The following is a 12,753-nucleotide window of genomic DNA, read 5'->3' on the forward strand; positions in this document are numbered from 1 at the left end:
GCGGGCCGCGAGTTTGAGACCCCTGATCTAGAGAGTGGAAGAGTTGGATCAAAACCTTGGATGCAATCTTAAAAACTACTAAAAAAACAACTAAAGGTACGTGTGGCAGACTAAACATCGCCAAAACTAAGACGATTAAAAAATGATTGATTTCAATTAATCTGATCAAAAATTGGAATCTTTTTTGAAAAGGAGAATTTTGTTTAGTGTATCTATTTGAGAGCATTTTTTCCTTAATAGCATATACTTTGTACTTGAAGCAAATTTGAATGTTTGTGTGACATAAAAGAGCACAAGATTTTAGTAAAGTGAACTCTGATCAGGTCAGGTCTCAGAAAAGGAAACTTTAACAGGACTGCTGAAGATGATGTTGCACAACTCTTTAGTGGATGAAGTAACCTGCTCATCATGGTCTTTACAATGGGGACACAGTGAGAAGGGGGAGAGGGAAGCCAGCAGACTGGCTGTCTCCTCTAAGGTGCATACCACTGTTTAGAGTAAGACTGTAATTGACTCTTTATCATCATTATGATCCCAGAGCGAATGAGGTAGCCGTAATCCTTCCTTTTCCTTTGCCGCTTATTTTCAAAGCTTAAATTCCAGAGCAGGATTTCCACATATTTTGGTAGATTTTCCACAAGAGACCCAGACAGTGTTCTGATGTTTGCACATTTATTCTTTTTTTTTAACGCATCTCCATCACTTCCTTTCTTTTACCCCTCATGATTGTGCCTTCTGAATTTTGTCTTTCTTGTTTCTGTCATCTCACTCCATAGGTCATGTCAAAACAAACCGTACTTCCCCAGAAATTATCTGGAATAACAAAGACCATGTGGTTCACATAAAGTGTAATGTTCAAAGGAAAAGGATAACAGGATCTGCTTTTTAGTTTATGGTAGCTGTTGCATGAGCAGCACCTAGGCATAAGCCAGAGTACACGCTTACAATATTGATCCAGTTCTCTAGCTTCTGGACTAAAGTTTGATCCAGAGCTTTATCGGTTTACAAGCTTTTTTTTTCTAAACTCAATTAAATTGGCTTTATTTATAATGCACTTTTCATACAATCTAAGTTCAAAGCGGCTGAAAAGAAAACTCTGATGACCCAGCCTTCTAGCAGCATTTAAACGCATCACTTACAGACAAATCTTGGAGATGTGATAAAATCAAACATCAGATTTGTGGGTAATGTGGTTTTGTGTGTGCGCAACAATTTTTGTACTTATGCACAAAATGTGTTGTATGAGTTACAAATCAAGAATTAAGCACACACAAATCGGCGTGAGCCTATTTTCTCTCCATAAATATCTACTGATATTTTTAGACATTTTTAAACAAAATTTCTTGCAGTATCATTTTATTTTGAAATGTTTCAGAAACCGTGAGCTTAAACATGCCAACTTCAAACTCGTTCGAAGAAATATTGTCTAGTTTAAACCGGTGCGTGGACTGAAAAAGGTTGGGGATCACTGCTGTTCAGAATCAACACCCTAGGCAAGTTTACAAGACAGAGTGCTGAACTTTTTATTTCAAGGGTTTTTCATTTTCATTGGTGTCTGTGGCAGACATAAAATGCTGTTCACCTTAGTCATGGGTCAATATAAGGGTGGGGTCATCTGGACCCCATACGAGAGCACGAGGGTTAAGACATCTTTCAAAACAAATTAAAAAAGAATCAGTTAACCTTGCCTCACCTATAAATGATTGAGATTGGCCGACTATACATTTTCTTTTAACAAAAAAATAGTGGAAAATACATTTGAATGATATAAATAATAGATTCTTTTATTCATATTTAATAGTGAGAAAAGTATATATAAGATCAGAAATCTTTCAGCTTTACTCTTAATTTTAGGAAAAATCCTTTTTCCTTTAATAAGTAGGAAAAAAAATGACACATTTGAGTATGAGTTTAATGTTCAACAATTATTTAAAAAAATGTTTTATAATTCTATTTGCAAACAGTAATGATGAAACTGCATAAAAAGTGCAAATGTGCACATCAGAGTTTAGACTAACCAGTCGCCTCCTCGGGGGTCCAGTAGCCGGACGTATCACAGATGCGAGGCGAGGACGCTTCGTAGGCGTACTGGTGGAAGACGCCATCTTTTTCACAGTCTCCACAACTGATGCCAGATTCATGGAATGAGGAGCTGGGATGGAAAAATAAATGCAATCAAATTTTACAAAGTTCAACATACAGTAAGCCAGTATAAAAAGGGCTAAGAAATAGAATTCCATTCAAATTAAAACAGATCTCTGCACTTTTTTCCCCTTAAATAAAGTATTTTAATAATAATGTACATAAACATTTTAGATTTTCATCCACTGTGTTATGAGAAAGGGGCAGAACAAGTGATAGAACAGAAAAGTCTGCACACCCACAAAGACGGGGAACAAGATCAAACTGAGCAAAACTAAATCGGTTGTGCAGAGGAATGACTAGGAAACAATCAATAGTGACTTATTACAGATTTTACAATAGCAGGTGGGTGTGATGAAGCTTCAAAAGGTGTCACAATGTATCTATTGAACAAACACCAAGTTGGAGAGAATAAAAAGAAACAGCAGAAGTAGTCTGTCCAGACAAAAAAGGCAGCGAGACTCCAGGAGGTTATAGGCAAAAAAGAGGGAAAGAAACAATAGAGAAAAACAACTGGATGCAGAACAAAAGTTGTGTTGGGCCAGCCAAACATCATGAGTCAACTGGAAATTCTGCAGAAAAAGCCACAAATGAAGGACACAGAAAACAAACCATTTGGGCAAAAATTGAATTTTTAAAGCACAAGGCATAAACTGTAAAAACACTTGAAAAAGGTCTACCTAAAAACAAAAAATATTGATAAACGAATCACTAATTCAGCAACCTGAATTACAGACCTGAACCTCGAGTAGGAATCTAGCAAAAAAAAGAGAAATTCTTTAATCTGCTTAGAAAAACCTTGCGATGATTCATCAAAAAGTCGTACACTTTCTCTGTGCAGGCTAAGAGAGTTTGAAGTCCGGAAACAAACAAAGCGAAGTCTTCAGTTTATCAGTTTGTTCTAGACAGTCTCTATATCCAGTGTTTGAGATAGGATCATTTTTATTGTGGATTTAAAATTTATTTTGTTCTCTTGAGAAAAAGTGGTGCGTGTAACACAAAACAGCCACTTAGGGGGGTTTAACAAGCATGACTTTGCATCTGATTTAAGCAGTAAACAAATACAACAAGGAGCCGTGGATTTAACCAAAACACGTAAGCAGCTATTAAGATGCACTGACAAAAGATCATAGGGCCTATACCATGCAAAGTCAACTTTTTAAGCTTTTATTGTTAATCTCTCATTATAAACATATTTTGATCTGTTCATCCATTTCTGAGGATTCCTCTGAAAACATCCACTCTGAGCACCAGCCCCTCCCAACCCACAAAAACGAGCCAGTACTCATGAGCCGATGTCACAAAGTGAGAACAGACCCTTACAGGAAGAGTCTGTGTTGCCAGCACCGCCAGGCTAATGCACACCAACTTACCACGCAGAGCTAGCGGTGATCAGCAAACGTGTTAATTTCATATGCACAATGGCAAAGGAAAGCTCATTTGATTTACCATTTAAACTCTGTGAGGTGTGTGGAACCAAATCAAAGCCATAAAAATTTGAAACCCAAATAAAACATTTTGAAAATAGTATTGTTGTTTGGCCAAAGAAATTTAAAATGTTAAAAACTTTTTGCTATTCTAAAATAAACTTTATTATTTTCAGCTTTGAATGTTGTTTTTTAGGTTTCAAAACTCAAAATTTCAATTTCTAAACTTTTTTTTCACTTTCAACTCTTTTTTTTTTTTTTTTAGAATCTGAAAATTTCAGTTTCAAAACTTTGGCCCTGTTGTGGCACATTGGGGCGGAGCTAACACAAAGGCCCAATCAAAATCGATGTGGGTGGTAACTTCAGTCCCAGTACATTCACTGATTCTGAGAACTGCGATAATTACGGTCAGAAAATGGCCGTATTGTCTGTTTTATCTTAGTCTGAAGTAGTCCCAAGACGGGTGTAAAACCAGAGTTTTATCACGTACAAGCCGCGCATCCAAAACACCGTTTTATTTGTTTTATTTGGGTTTTAAATTACATTGGCGGTATATTAGCGGTGGCACACGCCAAAGAAAAGTTGAGGTGCGCCTGTCTCCAGGAAAAGGATTCACATGAAAGTGAAGAGTATTTTTGATATGGAGATTGATGATGCTTCAAAGAGAAAGGAAATGTTTATAGCCAGTGCTAATCATACTATGACATATTTTCAATATGTTCTGAAATGTTCATCTGGTGTCTGCATTTCTTGACCAAATTTTCCCACAAAATGAACCTATTAGCCATCATCATTCTGTCTGCAATGGGAGAAACGTTGGCCTCCAATAAACGCTGGAAGGTGCCAAAGTTTAGGAAAAAACACCGGAAGTACTATTGGAGGATATACGGTATGTACAGTATATCTATCTTTGCAAACGCTCAGAAGTTGTTTGGTTTTAGGTCCATAGAAAAATGGAACGAACCAGTTAGAGCAGAGCTTCTGTTGAAATTGATTGATTGATTGGTGGAAGGTCATTACGGCAAAGAAAAGCACCTGTATTCCTCTTAAATTATTTATTTCTACTGAATTGGCTAATTACCAAGCTGTGAATGGTTTTCAGTTTTTGTTTTAAGACAAATATTAAGGTAATCCCGTATAAACCAGGCCATTGTAAGCCCAGTTCACAAAAGTAAATGTTTTTTGGACTCATCATTTTTTAATTATACAAGCTTTTTAGGTAGTCATGCAATCCTACCTTTGATACAGCGGCCCTCTTACAGGTGGAAGCCAGTACATGGAGACAGAATTGGCGTTTTGGTCGGTCACGATTGGAGCGACAGGGATGGGGGAAGGCCGGTGCTCTGTCAGCCACTTCTGGTATACCAAGTCAAGGTAACAGTGCATCCTGGCGACTTGATTTGGAGTGAAGTGGTTGGTGCAGTTGTCATCTGGTGTGATGCAAACACATGTCATTGTACAGCTGTTGGTTCGTCTGTTTTTATAATGATATGAAAATGGTTGATAGAATCTAAAGTGACATGCAAATACATTTGTGTTATCATTTTTCCAAAACTATAATTTTTTTGTCTATGGTCATGTCTATTTTGATGATAAATGCCAGACAAAGTATTTTGATCAAAATAAATTGAGATGGAGAGTACCTGTGTAGCTCATGTAATTGTTGTATGGGGTGTCTTTGTAGGTGTTGATTCCACACGAGTCATTGACAGCTCCAGGGTCATGGCAGGCTTTAGATTTAGTAGTTGGAGCAGTGTCAGCACACAGATCTCCAGTCTCCATGGAAGGAGTAGTCTCCTGTAGGAGTAATGCTCAGATGATGATTGGATTTTATTTTTATTTGAATCCAAAAAATTGAAAGACTATAAATCCACTCTTCCATATTACTGTTATTTAATCAGTCTCACCTGACATGGATCATCACATGAGTCCCGCTCACTCACGCCTTTGAAAACATGGTACAAGCCAAAAATGTGTCCCATCTCATGGATCATTGTGTTGTGGTGGCCCATTGTGCCAAAATAGGAAGGATTCAGGACCATACCACCTAGAAAAAAAACACAGGTGATTGATAGTGCATTATTAATATTTGTTTTGTATTTTTGCTGTGATAATAATCAACATGTTTCATTGATTATTTGAGGTAAATCTGAACTTACAATTGAAAATAATAGTGACATAAAAATACATATATATTGTAAAGACATTACCTTGTTTTTAAAAAAAGAGAAGGGAATGATGGAAATAAATTTCCCTAGTAAGTGAGATTAAAATTCCTAGAAAATTTCAAAAACAAAAAATTTGACTGATTTGAATACAGTCAAGTTTATGGAAATGGCTACTATGCAAACCTATTTCTTTCAGAGATGATGAAAACTACTCCACCTCTCTTCTTCTATTCTATAATGAAAGAGAAGGAAAGGAGGAGGACCAAAACCTCAGATCAAAAGGCATCGCTAAGACAAAAATTGCTCGACTTGTTGATATCATCTAACCTTGATGGGTTAAAGCCTCCTTTGCCCAAGGCCATGTTGCAGCTCCTGCCAGCTCTTCTCGTACTGAGTTGCTGGCAAAGAAAACATTCAGCGTGTCCGTCCCACTCAGGTTCAATTCCTCTTTAAGCTCTTTCACACTCATGTAAGCTCTATAGAAGTAGAAGTGGAAAAAGAAACAATAAGACATGATGTTGACATTTTAATAGACCATTCCACTGAGAATTGTGTTTTTAACGTGTTCTTGTGGCGTTTTTCTCAATCTAATCACTCAATTTCTAATCACTTATTACTCTGTTTATTTCTTGATATCATGTTATGCCGGTCTTGCTTTTTCCTAAGCTCTCCCTATTGGTGGAATTGCGCATTGTGGTAATTTCTTTAAGCAACAACAAGAAACTTGCTTTTTTTTTTTTTTTTTACATTTTATATTTTTTTTCTTCCTAAGTGGGCCAAATTAAACCATGTGGCGTGCTGTATGTTTGACACCCCTGCTCCAAACTGGATAGCTCTTATATGTCTCATCGTTAATTCATATTTATTTATTTTTGCAACACTGATAGCTTGATTTTGTAAGGTGCTATAAGCTAGTGGGAGAGAGTGTAAACAAAGACATGCTGGGAAATTAGCAGAGGCTAACTTCTGCTCCAACAGTCACTCAGAGGTGGTATTCTAATGAGCTCCTGCTGCTCTGCAGAAAAAATGTCTTAAAAAACAACACATGCGTGTTGATTTTGGCTAAAAATTGCATAATGATAATTAAAAGAGCACTGGGAACACAATATAATGAGGATGTCCCAATCCGATCGCATGATCAAAAAATCGGGTCCAATCACGTGGTTAATGACGCTCTGCTAAGTGCTTGCTCTGGGATTTTAACCACTTGGGATCAGAGCTGTTCATTGATATGCCTTTTTATTTTTCTGACAGACAAGTAAAAGTTAAGAAAAATTAACCACTGTGGTAATAAAACTTAAAATATGATGTCTTAAGAGGGTAAAGTCTTAAAAGTAAAAAAAAAAAAAATGTTAAATTGTTCTAATGACATCAATCATGAATACTCATCATCATATTCATGCTTCAACAAGGTCATCATTAATTGTTTGAAAATGTAAATGAAGATAAGAATCACATTTGGGTAAAAATGTTCAGTAGTTCTAAAGATATTAAAGCTAAAATCACAAAACTTTCTTGTTTGACTAAATATTGTCTACATTTTACTAGATAATAGTTTTTTTAGTAATAGTTGCACTATTTGTACTTGTTTGTTAAAGCTACTTCACAGAAGTTCTCTGTTTAAATGTGAAATGATAAAATAATGTTAATAAAATAAAATAGGATAAAAATATAGTTGAAGTGGGACTTTATCTGTATAAAAAGGAGACAATAATAAGCCATATCATAATATGGAAACAAAAATAAGGTGGAAGTTGATCCCATATCGAAACTATTTTCTAACTAAATTGGTGTGCCACATATATAAATACACACTGCTTTTATCTTCTAAGTTCTTTCCTCGATTTAAGTCTTTTTTTTTTAAAGTTTGGTCTTTCAAGAATGCAAAAATATATTCCACTCTAATGTGTTGCACATTTGAACCTGTTATATTATTAATGTGGGGCAAATCTGCAGTCCGTCATCATCCATCTCTGCCTTCATACTTCTCACCACTGCAGCGCCTTTCATTCTCGCCATTCCCACATTTTACTAGCTCTGTCAGAGATAAATGACCCATAAGCACTTTGATGTGAGAGGCAGAAGTTGGTCTTCCTCAAATGTATGATGTCATCAAATTTTTCCTTTAAGAAAAGCTTTTCAGTAGAGCTTTAACTCTAATAAAATAAGATTCCCATAACTTCCTCATTAAGTTAAAAACATGCTTTTAAAAGGAAAATATAAGAAAAAGGGACTACACTATCTATATCGTGTAAAGACTGAAAAATGGTTCTTTTATGTACCCTCGCCAAATTTGATTTTTAGAATTCGTTGTTTTTTAAAATTCTGACCTGAACTGACTAATCTCCGTCAATTTAAAATAATTTCAACATTCTTCTTGCAGCTCGACATCCCTGCATTTAAGGGTATTCCTCAATCCAGCGCTTTCCGTCTTCTAGTGCAAGTGTTGCACAGTAAATAAGAACATGTTGTCTGAGGCTCTTCGCCTGGATAAATAATGCTTAAGATTTAGGATGCTTCAGGGAAACCCTGCTCTCACTACATAACTCAGGAGTTCAACTGAGGCTGTTTCCAGAGTCCATCATAATAGGCAACACGACTACAGATGACAGAAACTTGACCGCAGCAAAGTTGACTATTTAAAGTACTGAGAGAATTCCTTTAAAGAAAAAGCTGCCAAACGGGAAAATAATAATAATAATAATAATAAATGGATCCACGTGAGTTTAGTGAACTATTTTATGGATTTCTTTCCCCACAATCCAATCACACATAGTGGTTTTGAGGTAAACTCCTGATTGGGCATTCTGCAGCTATCTGTCCATTTTTTTTATTAATCTTTGAATTTAATGAGCCTATAAAAGCCGGTCCAAGTTTTTGTTTTCACATCATGTATGATTGTATTCATTACAGTCATTTTAAAAGCACCAATAGTGTTGCTTCTCTGCTTACAAATTGCACCACCATTTTGAAATCTGCATCTTTTATAAGCTGGCACCTGAATAGGATTTCTACACAAAACAATCCTCAATATTCCAGTACTCAGGAGGTTTTCTTTTTTTTTATTTTTTTTCTTCATTCTGACTATTAATAGCTCAATTCTCCAAATAGCATAAACCTTTGGGAAAAACCATGTGACAACTAGGGACATTCTATCTGGGATTTAGTCAGTGGAATAGATTCCCAAAAAGAGATGGATAATGGACTGAAAGGAAAAGTACAACAAAGTACATAAAGATGTACGATATGTATATTTTTGAAATACTAATACAATCCAGCAACTTGTACAGTCTGAACAAGTTCTTAAGAGTTTAAAAAACTACAATATTTTTGCCAAAAACATTGGTCTACAACACGTGTCAAAGTCAAGGCCCTGGAGTTGGATCCGGCCCACAGGGTAATTATATCCGGCCCTCCAGATCAGTTTAGATTATTATTATTATTATTATTATTATTATTATTAACAGTCCAAAGTTATCTTGTAACATCCCAATTTTGACAGGGTATATATTTTATGGAGAGCAAAATATATTGAAAGTTTTTTTAGATTTAGGTTGATGTTTTTCTGGAATAATATTCCTCTCTGTTTTTATTTGTATTTGTGTTAAAAAAGTTGTGTTTTAAAAGTTTAAACAAGTTTTTTAATGTATTCAATAAATGTTTCTCCTACTAGGCCCGCGACCTACAGGGTGTTTTGGATTTTGGCCTCCTGTGCGATTGAGTTTGACACCCTTGGTCTACAAATACTTACACAATGACTACTAAAGTAATGTGTATACAACAGTGATTAAACCAGTTTAACTTGAGCAAAATAAAATGTAGCACACATATTTAAACGAAAAAAGGCAGCAACACATGAAAATCGTGGTTTTTACTTTTTTTAGCATGTTTTTGTGGCATTTATCTTGTGATAGAAGATATATATAAGGAAAATTAAGTTTAAAATTGCATTTCTATTTTTTTTTTAAATTGCTGTGAATCAAGAGCAGACAAAACAAAATGCAGTTGGAAAAAGTGTGCAGTTGCAATGTATAAACTACAACCTCCCTGTTCCACTCTATTCAGATGCATTCACTTGTAAATGATTAGATCCATGAACGTCTTAGTTTTCCTTATCCGAGCTGGCATCTGGCTCAAAACTGTATGGCTGGATAGCTCTGATATTTCTCGCCGTTTTTTTATTTTTGCTACGCTAATGTTTGCTTGTGGTTGTGAGGGGCTGTTAGCTAGCGGGAGATGTGTAAACAAAGGGATGATGGGATATGTGCAGAGGCTTATCCCAGGCTCAGAACTGTACGGCTGGATAACTAAAATATTGCTTCCCATTTTTGTTGCTGTTAGGGGTATGAGGGGCTGGAAACTAGCAGAAGACTTTGTAAACAGATTGGTGACGGGAAGGAGGGACGGGCTTGCTACTCACCAACTATCACATCCACAACTCTACTGCCTCTTTGGAGAAACTATATCCTAAGAAATGACATTTTTGTTGTTTATTATTATTTTGGCTTAAACTGGTAAGATTATAATAAAAAGACCACTTTTAATTACTTTCAAATAGCTCGAATGCCATCAAACTCAAATGGTCCGCCCAAGTTTAACTGACCAGAAACAATATTTTTCAGTAGTTTTTCTTTTGTGTGTGAGTTTTCTTTTTCGTGATGTGTAAATGGTACAATTCTATCATCATTCTGTCATTTAAAAAGTTTTATAGATATGTTTTATCTAATATAAGCCCATATGGGTTTTTGCCTCTTCCTGAACCTACTTTTTTATGTTTTTCTATACCTGTTTTCTGCAATATGTTGTATAAGAATAAATAAGTAAATAAAAATCCTGGACATGTAATGATTATGTACTACATCATTGGCATTTTCTTCTGCCCTCCATCTTCTCCCTTCCCAGCTTAAGGTTTATTGTGCTGCCAGGAGTTGCAGTGTACCTGGCTATTGCTATTGAACTCACTCAAAACAACAAATTAGTGTCATGACAGCAGCGTGCTCCAAAAAAAAAAAAAATCTCTGGCCCCCTCTCTCGCCAGAAGCAGCTGCACTCACATAGGGTCCCGCGATCTGAATAGCTGTCCAGGAGCTCAGGGGAGGGAAGATATCAAAAAACCCAGATCCCAAACATAAAACTGCTCCAGTGCTCCACAAATGCCAGTGAAATGTCATCTTCACATTAATTCTCCCTCCGCCTGGGTCTGGATCCAGGAACGCAGATGCACACATGCATGCCGGCATGTCGATGCTCTCACGCACAAGCATTTCCAGAACCTTTGGGTCAAAACCATTCAAGAAGACCTACACTACTGTTGGCCCATTGGGCCTGTATTTTTACAACACTTCAGGCTCAAGTGAGTTTTTTCTAGTTAAGGGTTGGACTAAGAGTTTCTTTGCTATATTTTCAGTCCACACACTGTATAAAAAATCTGCAGGATCAAATACTAAATTTTGATTTTTTCAAAAGCACTTCAGCATTAAAACTACACATTTTAACTGAGCAATGAAGAACTTTATTCTGTCTATGTGACTTTTTTTTGGTTGCACATCTCCTCTCTGCAGGATGGAGATTTCCGAATGAAGTTTGTGCATTTGACCGTAACAGCTACCAGCCACATTTTTTTCTTCTTTTGCACTAAAAATCGAAAAGCCCGACTTAACATTGACTCGTGGGCCTCCAGCAACATGACCAAGCTGCAAGAGACCACACACATTAAGTTTCACTAACTGTTCACCTGCGTCCTTTCAGAGATGTAACACATTTAGACATTTAGATTTGGAGCCAAACAGCTGTACGAAACGACTACAATAGGACACCATTTTTACTTGATTGTTGGATAGAATTTTTCATTTTTTTCTTACAGTTATTCGAGTTTTTTTGGGACAAAGTCGTGGCCTTTTCTTCATTAGTTACCACATATTTTAGCAAAGAGCACAAGGTTGCCAAAGCATGCCTGTCTGATCCAGTTATTCAAAGCTTTAGCGGCTTTTAACAGTACTCACCCTGCTGTCAGTGATTACACAAACCCGCTGAGCTCTTCTGAAAGCGATGTGTTCCCAAAATCCTTTAAAAGTGGACGTCTGTAAGCTTGGTTTTCATGACAGTGTTAATAGGGGTCTAGAAACGTTTTTACCTCATATGCTGAACCTTGGGGTTTGCTTTTTAGCAGTTTAAAGAGCGTTTTGGTACTTATATTTTAGTGATTAATTCATTCTTGAGCTCTATATGTGATGTTGCCAGTCCCTTTGACAATTAAAAAAACTGAGTTATATCAGAAAATAAAATAAATAAGTTCTCATTTGCTTAACAGAACTATTAAATTGAGAAGTACTGTGCTTACTTTTTGTTATTATTTTTGAGGAGTAAAATAAAGAGAGGATGTGTTTGTTAGTTCCTAAAATGTAAAGTTAGATTATAAAAACAATATATATATATTTTTAAATTGTGTATAAATTAAGATTTTACTCTGTTTTTTTTTAGTTCTCTGGCATGAAATCACACATACTTTTCAATAATGTGCACAACCAACAACCATTAGACAAGTCACAGATGAAACAGAAAGAAAAAAAGGCTTAAAGACCTAGACTGATGAATATTGCGTTGTTTTGTGTCTGTAACATGTTCTAGTAGCATTTTTATAATGCTGGATGACATTTTTTTAAGAATTTAAGCTGTAAACTATATTTCTGAGTATTTATTTACTCAAATTGTTGAGAATCAGGAGGAGATTAAAAATGCAATTTAAAAAAGCTCTCTACGGAAATGGGCGGGGCAAAATCTCCCTCCTCCGCTCCATTCTGATGCATTTACTTGAAGGCAAATAGATCAATCTACGTCTTCATTTTCCTCATCTGAGCTGGCATCTGCCTAAAAACTGTAAGGCTGTATTGTTCCAATATTGCTTTTTTTTCTACGCTAATGTTCTCTTGTAGTTGTAGTTTTTGGGGGACTTTGGATTTGTGTGTGCATAATTCTTGATTTGTAACTCATACAATATATTTTCTGCATAAGTGCAA

At 35.9% G+C, this 12,753-nt stretch overlaps 1 protein-coding gene across 1 annotated transcript in view; it reads right to left on the bottom strand.

Moving 5' to 3' along the window:
* pappa2 (pappalysin 2) overlaps positions 1–12,753 on the bottom strand; it is a 68,127-nt gene that overhangs the window by 43,794 nt on the left and 11,580 nt on the right. The window contains exons 5-9 of the mRNA XM_024273557.2: positions 6,065–6,213; positions 5,477–5,616; positions 5,213–5,366; positions 4,807–4,999; positions 2,019–2,152 (exon numbers count right to left, since the gene is read on the bottom strand). Of these exons, the coding sequence (XP_024129325.1) occupies positions 2,019–2,152; positions 4,807–4,999; positions 5,213–5,366; positions 5,477–5,616; positions 6,065–6,213 (770 nt within the window). The remainder of the gene's footprint in view (positions 1–2,018; positions 2,153–4,806; positions 5,000–5,212; positions 5,367–5,476; positions 5,617–6,064; positions 6,214–12,753) is intronic.

Source organism: Oryzias melastigma, linkage group LG17, assembly GCF_002922805.2.
Source record: "Oryzias melastigma strain HK-1 linkage group LG17, ASM292280v2, whole genome shotgun sequence".
Lineage (NCBI taxonomy): Eukaryota > Metazoa > Chordata > Actinopteri > Beloniformes > Adrianichthyidae > Oryzias > Oryzias melastigma.